At 54.9% G+C, this 21,420-nt stretch overlaps 1 protein-coding gene across 9 annotated transcripts in view; it reads left to right on the top strand.

Annotated features, from left to right (window-relative positions):
- The window catches only part of NUMA1 (nuclear mitotic apparatus protein 1), a 60,129-nt gene that overhangs the window by 36,410 nt on the left and 2,299 nt on the right, over positions 1–21,420 (top strand). For 4 of the 9 annotated variants that reach the window (XM_037912301.2, XM_043526940.1, XM_043526939.1 and 1 more), the window contains 15 exons: positions 321–438; positions 2,977–3,117; positions 4,146–4,268; positions 5,063–8,686; positions 9,558–9,599; positions 12,064–12,132; positions 12,743–12,853; positions 12,947–13,165; positions 14,081–14,238; positions 14,505–14,754; positions 15,351–15,636; positions 15,980–16,116; positions 19,215–19,427; positions 20,061–20,168; positions 20,449–20,622. In XM_037912301.2, coding sequence (XP_037768229.1) covers positions 321–438; positions 2,977–3,117; positions 4,146–4,268; positions 5,063–8,686; positions 9,558–9,599; positions 12,064–12,132; positions 12,743–12,853; positions 12,947–13,165; positions 14,081–14,238; positions 14,505–14,754; positions 15,351–15,636; positions 15,980–16,116; positions 19,215–19,427; positions 20,061–20,168; positions 20,449–20,622 — 5,773 coding nt within the window. The remainder of the gene's footprint in view (positions 1–320; positions 439–2,976; positions 3,118–4,145; positions 4,269–5,062; positions 8,687–9,557; positions 9,600–12,063; positions 12,133–12,742; positions 12,854–12,946; positions 13,166–14,080; positions 14,239–14,504; positions 14,755–15,350; positions 15,637–15,979; positions 16,117–19,214; positions 19,428–20,060; positions 20,169–20,448; positions 20,623–21,420) is intronic. The other 5 variants (XM_043526956.1, XM_037912620.2, XM_043526950.1 and 2 more) reach the window with 3 other exon arrangements.

The following is a 21,420-nucleotide window of genomic DNA, read 5'->3' as shown; positions in this document are numbered from 1 at the left end:
AGCAGCCTCTAAGCTTCCCCTTCAGAGTAGGCATGATATGTTTCATGGAGGTCTGAACATTGACTTTTGCTTAGCCCCATCTCCATTCTAGACTTGGCTGTCAAAGTCTGGCTGTGGGGCTGGGAGACAGGAACTAAACCAGGCTCTGACCTTTTATTGTGACATTGAGGTGCCACGAGAATACGGGATGTGCCTCGTTTTCCCCATCAGCGTCCTCAGGAGGATTATGATGATTCTCTCTTTGAGAGCAGCTTCCCAGCTCCTCTCTCAAGTCTCTCTCCTGCTAGGCAGACAGTGTAATGCCATCTTCTCTCCCGCAGCTTGATCCTGCGTTTGCATGAGGCCCTAAAGCAATGTCAGGACCTGAAGACTGAAAAAGGCCAGATGGACCGAAAAATCAGCCAGCTCTCCGAGGAGAATGGGGACCTCTCATTCAAGGTACGGGGCACCCCTTCTTCCCCGCAGTAATGGTACAAACCATTGCAGTCAGAGCATGGGGTAGCAGCGCGCATTGCACCTGTACTGTAGCTGCATTTATAATGGCTAGTTTTATACCCGGCCTCTGTTTTGGCCTGACCTTGCCCTGACAGTGGTGTCCGTTTGAGAGTAAATTTGCCATACTTCATTTGAATCTGCTGGTACTGGATGCTTTGCCATTCAGGTTCTTTTTATAAAACGTTCCTGTTAGTAAGGAAGGGTTGGCAGCGTAGGTTGCATTCAGCTGACCCCTCAGTAATGATGCTTTTGGGGAAGAACGTGGGCCAGCTGGTGATGGTAAAGCGCTGGACTGGGATTCAAGAGAGTTACCAACTCTGCCACCCGCTTCCTGAGTGATTTAAACTACCCTGCACCTCCATTCCCGGTCTGTAAACTGTGGCTAATACTGATCTTGTTATGCTTGGTTTCTTTTGTTTGTTTAGATAATTCCCTTTCTTTTATTTTAACTTATTTTAGGGTATTTTTGAGAATGTCTAACTGGCTTTGGACCCCAGTGGCCAGTGTTTTTTGTTCAGATACACTGAGTTTATCATGTGTTCTCCTGGCAGCTAGCCAAGTGAAGGAATGTCTTGGCATGCTTCCCACGATAGCCAGATTGCAGCCGAGTCTCTCTTTAATGGGGTGGATAGCCTGTAGACTAACAGATATTTTGCCAATCTATCTTCCAAACCAGAGATTGTATGGACATCGGCTAATGCTTGTTCGTTCCATGGGCTGTGCCCAAACTTTTGCAAAATTGTCTTAAAAGGAGTCATTTCCTGTATGAATGTCAATTTTTTCTGCTCTTTTTGAGCTTTGTTTTTAGGGGACTCCTTTCACCTAAACGTATTTCTTTATGAATTTCTTTTACCTTTATAACTTTTTTTTGTGTGCCCACGCTCATGCTGGGACTTACAAAACACAAAAGTCAATACACACTAAAAACTCTGCCTGACAGAGCAGGAGGAGGAAATGCTAAGGCTCTACCTTTTGGGCTTGATCCTGCTACGACCGAGGGTATGTTCACCTATATAATTTTTTCCCTGACAGTGAGGACTCTAATTCTCCCCCTTATGGCCCGGCACCTCTATGACGGAGGGGTGTATATACCTAGACAGTTTGTATATATCTTATTTGTATAGTTGTCCCCGATAGACGGGTCGGAACGAGGACTCTAATCCTCCCCCTATTGCCTGGCACTTCTGCGACCGGGGGTATGGTTGATCACTTTATACGTGTGGTATACCTTTTAGCAATATTTAGCAGTATGTTCAACAATCACAGCGCATGTCTTCCCCCTTTTGCAATTCTCCAGCAAAAATGTTATGCTTATAAGAAGCACGTGGGATCTTTTTCAAGGGAAAAGGCAATATGCCACATTTAGTGAAGATACGATTAGCATATGCATTCAATCACACCACACACATGCATTGTCCCGCCAGTCGATGTTATAGTTACCAGTCCAGATCAATCTAGTGGCCAGCAAGGTTGATCCCGGGTAGGGAGGAGCCGGGTTCCGTTGATCACAACACGATGCTCCGGGGAAGTCTTGGCAGGATGAACCCAAAGTTTCATGGCAAGGCACCCTGTTTCTATAGTGATTTTTCCTTCCTTGGGACCCATGAGTTCTGCACCGTCATGCTGTCATCAGTTGTTGTTTGACAAGTGCTTGTTTTCTTAAATTGTCCTTCTCATTCTTGTTCTTTTATTAAGTTCCTCAGGGAGTTACCCCAGGCTCATTTTGATCACAGCTATCTTGTCCCCATTGATAGGTGCCTGTCTCATTTTCAGAGTCCTCAATCTGCCCTCCTCTGACATTTCAATAGGGGCTTGTTGCAGCCTCCTGGTGCCCTTGCATCTGTCTCCCGTTCCTTCCTAGACCATCTGGCTCCGCAATGGCCTTCACGCTTATTTTTTAACACACACATTTCTTATTCACACACAAAACAGAATTAATTTACACACAACATTTTGAACAGGAACATCAAGTTGCAATGCAAAAGAAAACAATCATGGCATTCTTTTACTTGTTTTAAAATGCTAACCCTACAACAAAACGGTGACTCTCAAAGGTCTGTTACGGCCTTGAAATTGGTCCAGACACAAAGATGGCTGCTGCATCTCTACCAATGGCATACTGGGCCATTCCTTTCTGCTATTCAAAAAGGGTGGCTGACAGAATACGGGCAAATCATACATCAATACATTTAATACATGTTACATTATTATCTCATTTTTTATTTTTCATTCTAAATTATACAAAATACAAACATAAAATCCTACTAGTACAATCTCCCGCCCAGAGGGATTGAGAGAATAAACGAATGTGTGCAAGGCTGCTGGATACAACAGTGACAGGGGGCATAAAGACTATGGAAAATAATCCCCTGTGTGCTGCTGAGCACAAGGCTCTTGTGTAAAGGAAGGCTGAGCTGAACAGCCCGCTCTGCGTGCACTTGATAACCAGGCGGTGTTTGGGCATCTTTCATTTTGGTACAGCTGCGGGAGTTCGCCAGCCACTTGATGCAGCTTCAAGAAGCTTTGAACGAGCTCTCCGAGGAACACAACGCGGCGCTGATGGAGTCGGGGGAGAAACAAGCCCGCCTGGAGACTGAGCTCCACACCGCCCTCCACGAGAAGGTAGGGAATGTTGTGCGTTACGCCCGACAGAACCAGGCAACTCCTCTACATCACGAGTCCTACTGGGGTGGGTGATAGGGATCCAGCACTCTGAACTTGGTTACCAAGCTTGTGCCCTCTGGGCTAACGAGTAGTGTGGAGGCAGCTTGTCTGTCTCTGAGGGAGGAGTGCTTTGGGTGGATCAGCAGTAATACCAACACGCGGGTTGTGCGTAGCGTTAGCTAAGAGTCCATTCTATCCTCCTGAGAAAAGATGTCAGCAGTGCAGAGTGTGGAGGGGGGTGGGGCTCTGGAATCCCAGCAGTGGGAAGAGGAGCCTTGGGCCTTTATCAGTTAGGGTGAGACTTTAGCTGCTGGAGGTGGAGACCAGGAGACCAAAGAAGCACCAAAAATGATCAGAGACTTGAGAAAACCTGACCTATTAGGAAAGGTTAAAAAAACCTGGACTTGAGAACTAAACTGAGGGGGGACCTGTTAAGTCTTGGTATATTAAGGGCTTTTATGAAGAGGACAGTGATCAATTGTTCTGCATGTCCACTGAATGTCCACTGAAGATAGGACAAGGCTTGGTATGCAGCAAGGGAGAGTTAGGTTACAGCTTAGAAAAAATCTTCCTAACTCTCAGGGGAGGTGAGCTCTGCAATAGGCTTCCAAGGGAGGTTGTGGAATCTCCAAAACTGGAGGTTTGTAAGACCAGGTTAGACAAACACCTGTCAGGGATGGTCCAGGTTTACTTGGTCCTGCCTCTGGACACGGGGGTAGACTATATGACCTTATAGATTCATAGATATTTAGGTCAGAAGGGACCATTATGATCATCTAATCTGACCTCCTGCACAACGCAGGCCACAGAATTTCACCCACCACTCCTACAAAAAACCTCTCACCTATGTCTGAGCTATTGAAGTCCTCAAATCATGGTTTAAAGACTTCAAGGATTAGAGAATCCCTTCCAGCCCCACATTTCTATGATTGTTTGTTCCCCTCCCACTTTTGCTACCTTCCTCACTCTTCTGTCTTGTTCCCCAGAAATGCTTGGAAGAGAAGATGGAGATTCTGCAGGGGAAGATCTCTCTGCTGGAAGACCAGATGACAAAGCTGGGGGAGAATGCCACGCAGGAGAAGGGAGAGGTTATGGGGGACATCCTGAAGGTATGGCTTCTTGCTCAAGTCAAAGGAGGAGCTACAGTGGCAGCAAGTGTAGAGGACTTCAGAAAAATACCCTGATCTATTGAGGAAAGCAGAGCACAGGAAGCCCTGCCTAAATCTGTGTGATTCATAACCAGCCCCTTGTTTAAAGAGTGTCTGCAGCCAGCCTGCTAGCATAGCAGCAAGAAACTAAAGAGCTGAACGCTTGCATGCCGAGGAGAGCCCCAGTCCCTTTGAGAGTGATTCTCCATTTCCCAGCTCAGAAGCAACTGATAGCTCTTCTGACTTACCAAGCAGCATTGGCAGGGACATCTTTCTCCCGGCTGGGCAGGGGGAGTGGTAGAAGAGTGAGGCACTCCTGGTTATGGAGGGAGGATACAGATGACTAAGGATAGAGGATAAAGATGGCTAAGCAACAGTTCTCTCCTGCTGCCTGGCATGGTAATGGGCATTCTGAGGGTGAGAGATTCCCAAGCACGATCCCTTTCTGCATAGTACGTATTTCAGAGGGTGGCCCCTGATGTGCTTGCTGGCTGTGGTGGTCTCCTGTTACCCTATAGTGGCAGTGCTGGGGGAGGTCTCAGCTCAGGAAAGGCAGCTTTTGCTCTGGAGCATGGCAATGGTGGGAGAACTAAAAACACACAGGAGCCAGGTCGAGTTAACGAGCGTTGGGTTCGCCAGGAATATGGTGCTGCTGGTGGGGAGGAAGAGCTAGCAGGTCTCTGTGGGGCAGAAGTGTCTAGATCTCCTGAACGGTTGTGGAATACCACTGATGAGTGTTTCCTTTCTCTCATCAGCTTGAAGACTTAAAGCAGGAAGTGGCCAGCCTCTCTGCTAAAGGGATAGAGCTCCAAGCCACAATCCTGCAGCTGGAAGAGGAGAAGGGCCTCCGTGAGGCAGATCTTCAGTCCGAACGGAGCTGCTTTGAAGAGGAGAAACTTCAGCTCACGGGCCTCATCGCCAACCTCCAGAGCTCAGTCTCTGAGCTCCACCTGGCTAAAGAGAAGCTGGAACAGGACTCCAGAGTGCAGGAGGAGCGCCTGTCCGCCCAGGTAAACACACTCACCGCAGAGATTGCTAAGCTAAACAGCTTCCTCCTCCAGAGGGACCAGGAGCTGGTGACTCTTCACGAGCAGGTGGAGGAGGAGAGGATTCAGAAGGGACAGCTGGCCGAAGATCTCCAGAAGCAAGAGCAATCCTCCAGAGAGACCATCCAAGGACTGAGCGTGCAAGTGGACCAGCTCAGTGACACCCTCAAGCACAGCGAGGAGAAGCTGGTGCAGTTCACCCAGCAGATGGAAGCTACAAGCAAAGGGAAAGCCAGACACCTGGCATCTTTGAGAGAAGAGCATGCGAAGGCCATGCAGGAAAAGGAGTCTGCCCTGCGGCAGCTACAAGAATTCCAGCAGGAACAGGAAGCGGAGCTGGCAGCCCTGACCGCTCAGCTGCAAGCTTTGGAGAAAGCCAGAGATGCTAGCCAGGCCTCTGCCATAGAGATACAGAGGGAAAAAATTGAATTGAGCCAGAGGGTCCAAGAGCTGGACGCCAGAGTCCTTGAACTCACTGCCCAGTGCTCGCAGGGCGAGGCCCAAGCAGCAGCTGCTGAGTCACTGAGAGCCCAGCTCCGAGAACTGGAGAACAAGCTGCAAGAAGGTCAGCAGAAATTCTCAGACAAGGAGAGGCTGGCCAAGGAAAACGCCCAGCTCCAAGAGCGGCTCCTGTCCATGGAAGAGTCCGTCCGGAACACAGAGGGGATCTTGGAGGATGAGAAGAGGAGAGCTTCAGAGACCCTTGAAGGGAATCTTAAAAGGATAACTGAGCTGGAGTCCCAAATGCAGAAGCTGGCAGAGCACCGAGATCAGGCTGTGCAGGAGGTGGGCGAGGAGCAAGCTAAGAGACAAGCGCTCAAGCTGCAGGTGCAGCAGCTGGGAGATGAATACAGGGCAAAGACAGAGAGGCTGCAATGTCAGCTGGCAGAAATGTCTTCGGCCGCTAAAGGGGGTGAAGGAGAGCGTGAGAGGCTGGAGGAGACAATAAAAGCTCTGAGTGGAGACCACAAACAGGCCTGCCAGCAGCTCCAGGTGGAGCAGGGCAAAGTGGCGGAGCTGGTGGCGCAGATGAAGTGCCTGACCACAGAGCAAGAAGAGAGGCTGGCACTGCTTCAGACTGACCTCTCCAACGCCCTCGCCCAGGTCAAGAAGAAGGAGAGCGTGGAGCTAAAACTCAGGGACGATCTCTCCTCTCTGCAGGAGAAGACAGCAGTGTCCCAGCAGGAAGCAGCCCAGCGCCTAGCTCGGCTGGAGATGGATGCACAGAAGGCAGCTGAGGCACTCAAGGTTGTCACCAAGGAGTTGTCCGATGAAAGGCTCAAGACAACAGAGCTTGAAGCTACGGTGAAGCGTCTTGGAGAACAGAAGCGTGAGGAGCTAACAGCTACGGAGTCTGATCTCTCCAGAGCAGCGTTGGTCCTGAAGGAGAGAGAACTAGAAGCGGAGAAACTGTCTGGTGAGGTTAAGCTGCTGAACGCCAGGCTGGAAGAAACCCTGCAGAAGCAGAAACAGGAGCTAGCTCTTCGAGACACGGAGATGAAGCATCTGACAGGGGAGATGGAGCAAGCCAAGGCAGGCCTCGCAGCAGAGAAAGCCAGCAAGGCAGAGCTGGAAGTCCAGCTGCAGAACTCCATCAATGAGCAAAGGGCCGAGCGTTCTGCTCACCAGCAGGAGCTGGCCAGGTCCCTGGAATTGATCGAGGAGAAGGAAGGGGAGCTGGACGAGCTCCGTCTGAAAAACGTGTCTCGTAACGAGGAGCTGAGAGACCTTCAAAAGACTGTTGTCAAGTTGAAAGGGGAGCTTGCCTCTGTGGAGGCACTGAAGGAGCGGGCGGCCAAGATGGAAAATGAGCTGCAGGGCTTCCTGGAGGTTGCCAGGACCCGAGAAGCCGAGATTGACAGCATCAAGTCCATTGTGTACTCCAAGGAGATGTCTCTCAAAAGCTTGGAGGAGAAGATCCGACACACGGAGCAGGAATCCAGCTCCAACCAAGATCTCTACCAGGAGAAGCTGAAGGAGAGTGAGATGCTCCACTCTGAAATGGAGAAACTGGAGCAGAAGTGCAGGGAGCAGCGAGAGACCATTGCCAGCCTGGAGAAAGCAGCAGCTCAAACTAAAGCAGCCACTTCGGAGCATCAGGAAGCCCAGCTGGAGGCCCTGAGGGGAGAGGTGACGCAGCACAAGCAGAAGGTGTTGGAGCTGGAGAAACTCCTGGAAGCCTCTAGGTCAGTACAGGCTGGGCAAGATGGCACCATAGAGACACTGAAGAAAGAGCTCTTGGATAAGGGGAGAGAGCTGGTCCAGAGTAAAGACTCCATTGCTACAGCAGAGAAGGAGCTGGCATCTCTGCGCTCTTCAGTTCAAGAGAAGGGCAAGTTGGAGGACAGCTGGAAGGAACAAATGTCCCAGTGCTGTCAGGAAGTGGAGAGGAAAAACAGCCTGATTGGCAGCCTGGAGCAGGAAGTGTCCATTCTCCACCTGCAGGTCTTGGAGAAGGAGGGAGAGAGCAAGGAGCTGAAGCGCCTGATCATGGCGGAGTCGGAGAAGAGCAAGAAGCTGGAGGAGAGGCTGCGGATGCTCCAGACTGAGATGGCCACTGCCGCTTCTCGAGCAGCAGAGAGATGCGCTCGGATGAAGGCCGAAGTGCAGGCCTACCAGGAGGAGACAGAGAAGCAGAGGATGTCCATAGAGGCCCTGAAGAGGGAACTGAGCGCCCAAGGTGAATGCCAGGAGGAGCTCCGCCAAGAGGTGAAGGCCTGGCAGGAGAAATGCTTCCAGAAGGAACAGCTCTTGTCCTCTCTGCAGCTAGAGCTCACGAATGCCCAAGCGCTGGTCGGGGAGCTGATGCCAGTGAAACGCCTCTACCAGCAGCAGCAGGCTGAGCAGTCCTCCCTGGAAAGCAAACATTGCAAGGAGCTGGAGCAGAGGCAGAAAGCAGCCAGTGCTCTGGAGGCAGAGCTTGCCAGAGCCAAGCTGGAACTGGCAGAGCTCCTCTCCCTCAAGGAGAGGCTCTCCGAACAAGATCGCGCTGTGCAGAGGCTGCAGGGGGAGAATGCCAGTTCCGCAGAGCGGCTTGCTGTGCTCCAGCGGGCCAACACCCAGCTGATGGAGGAGAACCAAGTGCTCAGTGAGCAATCCAGCCAAGGGCGGCAGAAGTTTGATGCCGAGCTCAGCCAGGTGAAGGAGAAGCACAGCCAGGAGATGGAGGCCCTCAAGGTGGAGTCTGAGAAGCTGGTGGCTGGGAGCCAGCGAGAGGCTGAAGATGCAGTTAAGAAGCTGGAGGCCATGACCAACAAGTACGAGAACGCCAAAGTCAGGGTCCTTGAGGAGAGGCAAAAGTTCCAGGAGGAGAGGCAGAAGCTGACGGCTCAGGTAGGGCACCCGCTACGCGTTCTGCTTGGCTTGGGCTTGCCCGGGCCGACAGCAGGAAGGGAGAAGGCTAGTGACTGAGAAGGGAAGGGAAAGTCCTGACTCGCCTACTAGGGCTCCAGCGGTTTGGACGTGAAACTGCCCTGGGTAGGACTCTGTCAGAGAGCTTTGGGGTCTGCTGTTAAAGGCCAATTGTACCCCCGCCCCCCAGCGAAGTGCTACGCAAGGGTGTCAGGGCTGCCAGTTGGGAGTGGAGAAGGGAAGCAAGTTTCTCCAGACCTGCAGCAAACGGTGCCCCTAAGCCTTTCTGGCCCCCATGAACAGCCCACTGATGCCTGCTGGGCAAGTCCTTTGAAAGGTGGTTGACCTGGCCAGCTAATTCCACTACGTGGCCAGCTTGGCTGGTGACTTTGGCCTGGAAAGCAGCATTTCTGCTCCCGAGAGTTAATCTGTCCCTGCAGCTGGTCAGCTCAGCTGTGCGATAGGTCAAAGCGCCTGCTGAACCAGTTGCACGTGGACGTGATTTCAGAGGGATGGGGCCATCGGCACAGCAAAGCAGTCACTAAGATCGCAGAGAGGCTGGTCCCCTCAATCTGATCCGTAGGGCCAGCAGGGCTGCTGGGATGAGCTAGGCTGACCTTCTGCACGACACAGGCTGGTTGGGATCTGGAGAGAGAACAGACCGGCACCCCTCTTGAGCTCCAGGGGCCAACCACCCCTTTGCCATGGCACCAAGTCACCAAGGAGAAGGGCGCCGTGTAAATCCTGCCTGAGATCCCCCTTGTAGACTCTTAGCAGGCGGGATGGTCTTTGTCGTGGGTGCTCTGTTTCTGGTGTGTTCACTTGTGTCTTCGTTGCTCGCCCCATTGTACAGGTGGAGCAGCTAGGGGTATTTCGGAAAGAACAAGCTAAGCAGGTAACGCATGCGAAGTGCTGGCTGCTTAAACGGTGACAGTGCATGACTCTAGCTGCTGCCGCTTCCCGCCACAGCTGCAGTCTCCTGTTAACTGTTTGCAGTGGGGACTCTGGGCCTTCCCGGAGAATGAGCCACGAACGCTGGTTTGCTCCACTGGACTGCCTTCCCCTGAGCTGCACGTTCGCTCCTGGGGGGGGAGGACCCAGGCCATGAAATCTCTCACCAAAACCTACCCATGTCCCAGCCTAAAACGCTGCAGGGAACGGCACTGTGCACAGGTCAGCCTGTCTTTCGTTCCCTCCTCTTCCCTTCCCTGCCCCAGTAACAGCCACGGGCTGCGCTGCGATCTGAACCGAGCAGCCAGGCATCCGAGTGGGTGTTCTCCACCCCCAGCAACAGCCTCTAAGGAGTACTGGGACGCTCCGTGTCCTGCGCTGGCTGCTCCCCTTCTGCAGGCTGGGCATCAGCTCCATGGTGCTCCCACCCCTTTCTGCTCTCCCAAGCAGTGAGGCCGAGACGTGGATCCTACACTTCAAGTGAATCCAAACTGCTCAGTCAGGCACTGGCTGGAGGTGGGGCTCTGAGAGCATCTCCCGCATGAGGCCTTAGCGCAGATCTCCTCTGAAAAGTGACTACAAATGCCCCTTCCTGCTCTGTGTGCAGCGTCAGCTTTGCGGTTACCTCTACCTGTCAGCACGCTATGAGAGAGGGAGCTGGAGTCCGTACCTCCGTGTGCACCACCCCAGAGCTGTTACTGAGCTTTAGGCCTCCCGAGGGCAGAGGTGTAACTTGGGGCAGGCTGTGACCCTGCAGAGCATGTAGTCCTGGTGCTGATGTGTGAGCAGGAAAAGATCGCAGCGTGGCTCTCCCGCCCCGGGGCGGGTTGCAGCGTGGCATGTAGGAAAGAACATGGGGAGACAAACATGAAGCCCCTCCCATAGTGCCATCTTGGTCACTTTTCCGGGTAGAATTGCACCGCCAGCCCTGCATACTTTGCTTGAGTGCTTATACGTTGCATGCTAAGGGATTGCATGGCCCCTAGGCGTTTGTTTCATAGAGGAGGGTCTCTGGCTGCTGGGAGACAGGGCTGGGTCTGGATCCTTGGCCCATATCCTCTGGACTGCTATGGCCCCCTTTGCTACTGGGCCACGCACCCTCCCCTGTTAACAGCTGCTGATGCTGGGCTCCCTCTGTTGGGGTCATGCAAGTTACCTTGATGTTTATGCCAAGTCTTAGCCTCTTCAGCCCCTTCTTGACTTGGGATCTCTCAGCACGGTGCTGTGCAAACCAGAAGCAGCTTTCCTCCAATACCAGCACCTCGGAGAACATCTCCACGTGGCTCATTTCTCCTGATAATCCACAAGACACCCAAAAAAACCCCATTGATTTGGGTTCAGGACAAATGCAAGGAGGAGAGCTCTTGGATTCCAAGGCCAGAAGGGACCACTGTGATCACCCAGTCTGTGTAACACAGGCCAGAGACAATAATTCGTAGAGCAGATCTCTCACGAAAACATTCAAGTGTTGATCTTGATTTTAAAATGGTCAGTGATGGAGACTCCACCATGACCTTTAGTAAATTGTTCTCGTGGTTAAAATGGCCTTGCATCATCCCCTCCTGTTGGTGCTTGGACAGCCAACAGTTGGCAATGGAGACAAGTGCTGGAGCTTGGAGCCACAGGGGGCGCTCGGGGGGGTCATCACCTGTTTTTTTTTCTTACATCTAATGCTTTCGTTCCTTGCACGGGTTTCCTCAGACCCCTAATTGTCTTGGCTTAAGTAGCTGCTCTCCTGCCTGCATAAAGCAAACCCTTTTTTCCATGAAAGACTAACTGAAGCCAGGTGTGAGCTGTCTGCTTGGAGAAGCCACTAACCAGTGTTGGGGTTGTGGAGGCCTGCGCCGGGGGTTGCTTTGGCTGGACTGTGAGGAGTGTCTGTGCTGGGTTCTGAGGGTGGCTATGCTACCTCTGCTGGGGAAAGGGTGGGAATAAGCATCTGTAAAGGACTTGGGGTCTGGGACTAAAGCAATGCCCCTGAAACATTCCTCCAGGGGGGATTTGTTGAAGGAATATGTCCACACCATGGCCAGTGCTGACCATGTCTCGGAACGCTGGTTAATCCCTGGAGCTGTTCTGTGACAGGCGATCAGGGAGGTCAGGACTAAGGAATAGAGGTGATAGCACTAGCCACACCCTCTGCTTTCCTCCTCTTTCGAGATCTAGCAGGACCTCAGGTCTCCTCAAAGCTCACGCAATGAGGGTTTCCGTTGCTAGGTGTGTTGGCACCTGCTTTCCCGATGGGCATTAAGGCTCAGCTGTCCAGAGGCACTACAGTCCATGGGTTGCGGGAAGTGCATTGGTGCACTGTGGCAAGGAGGGGAATCCTGGACATCTGAAGGGATGGTGCTGCCTTTAGAGGGAAGGCTCCCAGCGGCTGGTGTAACCACTCTCCTGTTCCCTGCTAGGTGGAGGAGCTGAATAAAAAGCTGGCCCAGAACGAAAAAGCCACCCGATCCCAGGAGGAGAAACTGAAGGTAACGTGGCATAGGCGGGAGGAGGACTGCATGGCCTGGGCAGTGTTTAATCTTGGGGACCAACCTGCCTGACTCCAGGCCACATCGGGGGGGCTTGCTGGGATTCCCAAGGGCTGCACTGAGCTTGTGTATAATAGAGAGGGGCTGACCACAGTCTGCTCTAGTAAAACACCTGCAATGTGCCGTCTAGCTGACCAGAGGAATACAGGGGACCGGTGCTCGGTGGCCTACCCCCAACAACACAGATGAGGGTAGATGCACGGGACAGCTGCAGGAGCCTCATGTTGGCTACATCTGCCCTGTAAAAATTCACTGCCATGGCAGCCCGTCTTTCAAGGGGAGGACCGTGAGTGCCAATGGGCTGCATCTGCTGTCGACCTTCTCTGGAGGTGTGCAGAGGCCGATCTGGGAGTTTGGATTGTGCTGCTGGTTCACCGAGTCCATCAGTATCCTCCTCAGGAAGCAGCGGCTCCCCCCTCTTCGGAAGCATGGCCAAAGAGCTGTCTCCATAATGCAGGTGGAGCCTGGGCTGAACCCTTCATGGGGGTGACTTAGAAGCAGTTAGGCTCCATTAAACTCTTTCTCTTCCCATCTCCCGCTGGCTCCGCAGGTGCGGGAAGGGGAACTCCAGGCAGAGGCTGATCGCCAGCAGGTGAAGATATCTGAGCTGCAGGAGCAGCTGGCCCAGAAAGAGAAGGCTGCAGAGCACTACAAAGTGCAGGTATGGACAGCTGGCTCCCTCCTTAGGGGCCCATCATCATTTTCCATGGACGCTGGAAGGCGGCGGTGGCTTGACTGTTTCCTCTCTTCCCAGGTGGAGAAGGCAAAAACTTTCTATGACGCCAAGAAGCAGCAGAACCAAGACCTGGCGGAGAAGCTGAAGGGGATGGAGCAGCTGCAGAAGGAGAATGTCGAGCTCAAGGCTGAGTCGGAGCGGCTGGCCAAGGAGCTGCAGCAATCCATCCTGCAGGCCAAGGAGTCGGAGCTCAGCTGCAGGAACCTGACCAGCCAGGTCCGCAGCTTGGAGGCGCAGGTACGGGGATGCTGCACCTTGTGGGGAGTTGGGGGGGGGGGGGTCAGAGATCTGGCTCCCTTCAGTCCACCCTTACAAGCACCCCAGTTTAGGAAGGTTGGATGCAGATCTGGAGCCCGTCCATCACTGGTGGGGAGAGTGGTGGATGGTGCTTCATGCTACCCTACAGGACGAGCCGGGAAGCAAACATGCTTGTTACCCAAGGTGTTGGCTCAGCAGGGAGCCGGGGTTTTAATGGTGATGGAGTGTTTTGTTGGGGTACTGTGGCTGTCCAGCTTCCATCTTCACCCCGCTTCTCAAGCAACAACTGCCTACGGTCTTCACTAACTTCCCCACTCTGCTGGAGAATCCTCTCTGCTGCAGAGCTATTGCAGCCATCACCCAGGAGCGATCAGCTGGCCCAGCTAATGTTGCTGAGGGTGGGGAAGTGACAGCAAAGAGGGCCAGGCTGATAGCGGTGGTCCCACCGCTGCACAGGGCAGGGCATGGCACTCACACAAGAACCTGCGCATGCAGCGGGAGACCATAATGCAGTAACCTTCCAGCCGGTCAGCTGGAGAGCTCAAAGCACTTCACAAACTAGTGAATTAGGCCTCATGACTGAGAGGGGGAAGATTTGGCGTGGGGGACTGAGCTACAGAGGGGAAGTGATTTCCCTGAGGTCACCCCGAGCTGGAAATGGAACCCAGCCCCTTTGAGCCCCAGCCCGTTGCTTTTAACAAGATCCTCCTTTCCCCTTGAGTCAGCTGTGTTCCCCAGGGTTTCTTGCTACCTCTCCAGAGTCCTTTCCTGGAGCAGAAGTGGGTTTCTATTGCACGTGTGCTGCATGTCCAATCCGACTCTTGGCCGGCCCTTGGTCCCCCAGCTTCACCCGGGCGGTGCAGCCTGCCTCACCGTGCCGTTCCTCCCCGCCAGGTGGAGTTTGCAGATCGCCAGTTACGGGAGCTTGGCAGGTTCCAGGTGGCTACGGATACGCTGAAGAGCCGGGAGACCTTCCGTCAGAACCTGGCTGACGTCAGCACAGACAGCCTGGACCTGAGCGGGGATGAGATGCTGCCGCTCAACTCCACCAGGTACCTCTTTCCCCCACCCCGGGGCAGCCGAGAGTAGCTAGGCCCAGGCTCTGAAGTTCCCAGGGCCTCCAATGCGGGAGGGAGTTAGAGGCGATACCCTTCAGCTGGGATCCTTCCTGCCCAGCTCTGCAAGTTCGATCCCTGGGCCAGCATTTCTCAGCCAGCCTGGTAAATGCAGGTCAGCTGTCCATGCCTAGCTTGTGCTCTGAGCCATCTGAAGCGGACAGGCACCATGACATGCTGCATTCACCTTTACCCTGTTTCAGCAGGAAGCCTAGCCGATCCCAGTCGGAAATCTCGGCCATGCCGGGCAGCGTGGAATCGCTCACATCCCAGCGGCTGCCTCGTAAAGTTGAGTCTCTGGAGAGCCTCTATTTCACCCCTATCCCCACCCGCACGCAGTCCAAACTGGAGAGCAGCATTGGCTCCCTGGACGACCTGTCCATTGACTCGGGCTGCAAGACCCGTTCGGCTCGCCGGCGCACCACGCAGATCATCAACATCACCATGACGAAAGTAACCCTGGGTCCTTGGCGAGGGGAGGGGGGCAGGGCCCTCCGAGCCCAGTGGAGTGAGGGCTCAGAGCTGCGCTGCGGACAGATGCATCTGAAGATGCTTCTGCTTCATCACGCCCTCTGCTCTTCCAGCTATCCACACCAGAGGGGAAGTGGGACATCTGCTGAGGCAGGAGGCCCATGGCATGTTAGCATGGGAGCTCCTCAGACCTCTTGGCTCCAGAGGCCAACCCAGACATCGGGCCCTCATCCCACCAGGCTTGGATAAGTACAGCCCTGAGCTGCTCTTGGCCTCCTTACAGAGCGGGGGCCCTTGAATCATGGCCCCATGGTCAGCAGCAGAGGAGCTGTTTGAGTGCGGAGCCCTCCCTTGTACTGAGAGGAAGGGATGGAGTGGTTTGTCGGTTCCTCTTCCCACACCCCCCTGATCTCTCCCGTGCCCACCAGAGGCTGGGGAGGCAGCTGGGTCCATGGCAGATCCATGCTGGGGGGCTGATGCAGGCTGTCTCGAGCTTTGCCCACCCACCCAGGTTGAGGGGGCTCTGCGTCTGGGGAGGGCTCGAGGAAGCTGATCTGCCTTGTGTTCTAACACGTCAGAAACAGGCCGAGGAACCAGACAGCGCCAATGCGTCCTTCTACAGCGTGCAGTCGGCCCAGGCCCACCAGAACGCCCCTGCACAGAACCCCGCCAGGAGCAGGCTGCGCTCGGCTGCCTCCACCCGCACCGTCACCAGCTGCCGCTCTCAGGAATCCCTCGCTGGGCTGGGAGCTGCCTCCCCCGAGGAGACCCTGGGCAACCCTGCACTGCTCAGCCTACCCGGCTACCGGCCTGCCACCCGCAGCTCCTTGAGGCGCTCTCAGGCGGGCAGCAGTGCCAGCCTCAGTGAGTTCATGGCCTGGGGGGCAGGGGGTGGGGTCAGTGCAGTGAATGAGGCAGGCAGCCTCTTTCTTGGCTACAGAGCACGTTTATCCATTTGAGCCTCTGCCTGGGGGAGTCTAGTCTGGGCGGGGGGTGCAGTAGGGTGCAGGGGCTGTGCGGGGTCCAGGGCTGCGGGGCAGGATCAGGATGCACCAGCAGAGCTGGGAGTGGAAAGCTCTCCTGGTAGTCTGTGCGCTGGCGCTCCCCTGCTGTGAAGTTAGTGTGGCCCCGGGGTGGGGTCTCCCAGGGGGCCTTTCAGCTCAGACGCACTAATGCTCCCATCTCTGCCCCCTGCCCTGGTTTTCAGGCCGCAGCAGCTTCTATCTGGGCACCTGTCAGGATGAGCCGGATCAGCTGGACGATTGGAACCGCATTGCCGAGTTGCAGCAGCGTAACAGGGTGTGTCCCCCCCACATGAAGACCTGCTACCCCCTGGAGTCTAGGGTAAGAGCTGGAGAGGAGATCGCAAATCCCCTGCCTGAGAAACAAACAGCTGACTTACCTGCCCGAAGATCCCTCCGCTCCAGGGCCAGGCGAGACCACCTGGCTCCCCCTGCTGCCCTCCCCCTGCAGTTGGCGTGTGTGCTCCCCCAGCGATGGGCACTCACAGCCGTCTGTGGACTGTCAGCGGTCTGCGAAGAGCCTTTCCTGGTAGGTCCCCCATGGCAGTGGGTCTTGAATGAAGCAGTGGGTGGGCGGGGAGGTTGGAGGCCCATGAGAAGTAGCAGAAATCTGCAGGAGGGAAGAGACCCCACCACGCCCTACCGCCACCCCACTGATCAGGCTCCGTGCTTAGCACTTCCTTTCTTACCCTCGGCGGCTGGCTCGAGCTCCCTTCCTTTGGTCAGCGGCTTCCCCCAGCTGGTGCTTGTGGCCTGTAGCCACGTTCTTCCAGATCGCGACAGTTCAGTGCCCTTTGCCTCTCCCCGTTTGGAGTGCTGACCACTGACCAGTCCGCCCTCTCTCCCCGCTCTGGGGGTAGGTAGCTGTTAGCCCATTGTCAGAGAGGCCCGCTGGTTGGGGCTGCAGCTTGGGATGCAGGACACCTGGGTTCTATTCTGAGCTCTGCAATGAACTCTGTGACTGTCTGTGCCACCGTTCCACGTCTGTGTAACAGAGTGATATGATGTAGTGAGGCTGGAGAAATCCATTAATGACTAGTGCTCTGATACCATGGCTCCCAGACTTTAAGAGATGTGGCAGGAGCTGCGAAGTGACTTGGCCGAGATGTTGGGTCAGCATTGGAGCAGGTAGCTGAGCTCTGGCTCTCAGACCTGGACTTGGATGACAAGCCCACCACTTATCCGTGAGCCTCCCTTCAGTGCTGGATTTATCAGCAGTCTGAGCACCTGCAAACTGGGTCGGACTCGGGCAGCTGACGCTGGGATGGAGACTAAAGAGAATCTAGGCCTGGCCCAACACCTGAATGAATACTGTGCCTCGGTTTTTAATGAGGAGCTTAGGGGTAGTGACAGGGCAGCTAATGGAAAAGAGGAAGTAGAAATTACCACATCTGAGGTGAAAGTCAAACTCAAACAGTTTAATGGGACCAAATCAGAGGCCTAGATAATCTCCACCCAAGAATATTAAAGGAACTGGCATGTGACATTGCAAGCCCAATAGCAAGGATTTTTAGTGACTCTGTAAACTCAGAGTATCATAGAATATCAGAGTTGGAATCATAGAATATCAGGAGGTCATCTAGTCCAACCCCCTCCTCAAAGCAGGACCAATCCCCAATTTTTGTCCCAGATCCCTAAATGGCCCTCTCAAGGATTGAACTCATAACCCTGGGTTTAGCAGGCCAATGCTCAAACCACTGAGCTATCCCTGCCCCCCCCCACCCCCCCCCGTGACCTGAGAATTGCTAATACAGTACCTATTTTTAAGAAGCAGGGTGGTGGGAAGGGATCCAAGTAACTATAGGCCCATTAGTTTGACATCAATTGTATGCAAGGTCTTGGAACAAATATTGAAAGGGAAAGTAGCTAGGGACATAGAGGCAAACGGTCATTGGGATAAAATACAACATGGGTTTAAGAAAGGTTGGTTGTGCCAGACCAATCTGATCTCTTTGAGAAGAGAACTGATTTTTTAGACAGTGGATCTACTGCATTTCCTGTCTACCTGGCTGTCAGCAAAGCATTGGATACAGCTCCACATGGGAAATTATTAGTTCAATTGGAGAAGATGGGGATTAATATGAGACCTGAAACATGGGTACGGAGCTGGTTAAAGGGGAGACTACAAGGGGCCATACTGAAAGGTGAACTGTCAGGCTGGAGGGAGGTTATTGGCAGAGTTCTGCAAGGATCAGTCTTGGGACCAATCTTATTTAGGCTTTTCATTCATGACCGTGACACACGTGTTGGAGTGTGCTAATAAAATTTGCAGATGACACAAAGGTGGGAGGTATTACCAGTACGGAGGAGAACAGGAGTATCATATAAGATCTGGACAACTTTGAAAACTGGAGTAATGGAAATGGAATGAAATTGAATAGTGCAAAGTGCAAGATCATGCACTGAGGAACTAACCAGAAGAATTTTTACTATAAGCTGGAGACGTATCAGTTGGAAGTGATAGAGGAAGAGAAAGACCGTGGTGTATAGGTCGATCACAGGATGACTATGAGCCACCAACGTGATGCGGCTGTGAACAGGGCTAATGCAATCCTAGGATGCATCAGGCACGCTATTTCCAGTAGAGACAGGGAAGTGTTATTGCTCTTGTTCAAGGCACTGGTGAGACTTCATCTGGACACTGTGTGCAGTTCTGGTCTCCCGTGTTCAAGAAAGATGAATTCAAACTGGAACAGGTGCAGAGAAGGGCTATGAGGATGATCCGAGGAATGGAAAACCTGTCTTACGAGAGGAGACTCAAGGAGCTTGGCTTGTTTAGCCAAGACTGTTGTTCAACTGTTGACTTGTTTAACGAAGGCTGGAGGAGATATGATCGCTCTCTATAAATACATCAGAGGGAAAAACACGAGGGAGGGAGAGGAGTTATTTAAGTGAAGCGCCAATGTGGACACAAGAACAAACAGATACAAGCTGGTCGTCAACAAGTTGAGACTCGGAATTCGATGGTTTCTAACCATCAGAGAAGTGAAGTTCTGAAACAGCCTTGCAAGGGGAGCAGTGGGGGCAAAAAACCTAACCGGCTTTAAGACTGAGCGTGATAAGTTTACGGAGGGGCTGACTGCTTACAGTGGCATGTGGCCCATCTGTGACTGCTAGTAGCAAAAATCCCCAATGGCCAGGAATGGGACATTAGATGGGGAGGGCTCTGCGTTACTCCAGAGAATTTTTTCCCACGTGTCTTTAAATCAAGATCTGAGCAGGTCAGTGACTCAGCCAGAGGTTCGGGGTCTATTACAGGAGTGAGTGGGTGGGTGGGGCTCTGTGGCCTGCGATGTGCAGGAGGTCAGACTGGATGATCACGCTGGTCCCTTCCGGGCTTAGTCTGAGACTGAGCTGCGTGAGAACGTGTTCTCTGCAGGCAGTGTGTCACCAGTCTCCTGTCTGTGCCTGTTTCCCCAGCCCTCCCAGTCCCTGACCGTCATCACGGACGAGGAGATGAAGACGGGCGACCCGAAGGAGACGCTGCGCCGGGCCAGCATGCAGCCCTCGCAGATCGAGAGCGCAGCCGCCCGTCGCAGCACGCTCAGCACCGGCTGGGCAGGAGGCATCGCCACGCGGCTGCAGAGGAAGCGCAGTTCAGACGAATCTCACCAGGGCCCAGACACCCCGGAGGTGAGTGGCAAGCTGAGCCCTGCCCCACTCGCTGCATGAGTGAGCCCAGGGGACAGTGCGGGTCCGTTGACTTTTGTGAGCACGCCGCACTGGAAGGGGTGAGGCTGCGATGGGCTCGCTGTGGGGGTTCAGGTCCTGGGGGTCAGGACTGCATAGCTGGCGGCATGTAGGGCACTCCTGCTGATGCTGCTCAGCGTGGCCGCTAGCTCCCTCTCCGAGCGGGCCCAAGCCAGGGGAGCTCGCCTTTCGTGCGCACACCCATTTAAAAAGCCTCCCCCCCCCCAAAAGCACAGGCGGAGCGGAGGGACCGGGGGGGTGAGGGCTGCTCTGGGGTGGGAACGCTCTTCCTGGGCAGGCAGCTGATCGGAGAGATCTCTAGCAGGAAATACAAATACCAGCTGGGGGATTCCCATGCCCTGGGCCTGCTGCCTGCACTCCGGCAGCCCTGCAGGATCCTCCTCGTTCCTCCAGTCGCTCCCCCTGGAGCACGAGGCACATACAGGTCTCCGCCTGGCCTGGCCTGGCTGCACGTCCGTGCCGCAATAACGCGCACTCTCCTCTGCCCCTGCTGGGCTGGGGGTGCTGGCTGGGGAGCAGCCAGCCAGGATCCCCACTCTGACTCTCTCCCTCCAGTCCAAGAAGCCAACCAGCTGCTTCCCACGGCCCCAGACGCCCAGAGAGCGGAACGAGGAGCGCAAGCGTGGCAGCAGGAAGGGCGAGCCCCAAGCGACCGGCAAGCAGGTGAGCAACTCGTCCGTGCCCCCGGGGCTGACACAGAGCTGGCTTGAGGCCCGGGGACGTGGTTGAGCGGCTCTGGTTAGCAAGGGGGGCTCGGGGTCAGGATCGTGGGCGTTGTCCCAGCTGGGGGGGGGATGGGCCGCCCCAGCATGCACTGCTCCAGACTCCGGCCAGCAGCTAGAGTATCCGTCCTGGGCATGAAGTGACTCTCCGGGCCGGTGGGGCTCTGCCGTGCTGTGTGGAAAGCCGCAGCGCTCCACGGCTCCGCTTTCTCTCCCTGCAGCCCGACCGGCGCCAGTCGATGGCCTTCAGCATCCTGAACACCCCCAAGAAGCTGGGCAGCAGCCTCCTGCGCCGGGGCGCCAACCGGAAAACGACGCCCAAAACCTCGCCACGTGGCAGCGCTCGGCGGTCCCCCAGGATAGCCACAGCCAAGTCGCCCAAGGGGAAGGGCAAGGTATGGAGCAGGGCGTCTCGCCCCCACCCCACCCGGCTTGTGCTGGCTGTCCCTGTAGGCCGTCCGTTGTTCATGGCCAGGAGCCATTCGGTTTAGCCTGATCTCCTGCAGACCCCAAGCCAGAGCTCGTCCCCCGGGTACCCCTGTACTGAGCCCTGCCCGTTAGAGCCCAGCTGGGACTGCGCAGAGCCCTGCAGGCCCCCAGCTCCCTTGGGAGTTAATTGATATGCAGCTGCTGGCGAGGTGCAGCTGGAGCTGTATCAGAGCATCCCCCGCTGGGCACAGCGCTCCAAAGCTAAGAGCTGCAGGCCGGGGGCTGAACGGTCTGTCCCCGGGAGGTGACAGTGCCCGGACACTGACCGGGGAGCGATAGCGTCTTGGGCTTTCCCGTCATAGACAAGCAGCCTCACGGGGTGCAGGGCTGGGTTAGCAAACACGGCCAGGAGATGGCTGTCCAAACAGCCCCTCGGAGCTCCCAGCCCGTGTCATGTGACCTTTAACAGACCTTGGCGGCTGGTCCCGTGGCAAGGCAGCAAAGCCACCTGTCTCCCTGGGTGTTGCAGGACTCCCAGGCTGCCTGAGCCGCCTGCCAGGCTAGAGGTGCGGTGAGGGGCCGAGCTGCTGATTGCAAGCACTGTGCGCAGCACCGTCTCTAGGGGACCCAGTGGTCACTCATCTCCCCTCCCTCTCCCGCCCCAACGCACTAGAGTCTGGCTGATGGTGTGTGGGGAGCATGTGGGGGGTCTGCCCTTGTCATGTACAAGCAGCCAGGCGGTCGGTCCCTCCCTTGCTGGGCTC

This window comes from Chelonia mydas, chromosome 1 (assembly GCF_015237465.2).
Source record: "Chelonia mydas isolate rCheMyd1 chromosome 1, rCheMyd1.pri.v2, whole genome shotgun sequence".
Lineage (NCBI taxonomy): Eukaryota > Metazoa > Chordata > Testudines > Cheloniidae > Chelonia > Chelonia mydas.
Note: the sequence above shows the minus strand (reverse complement) of the source record. Positions and strands in the feature narration are given on the sequence as shown.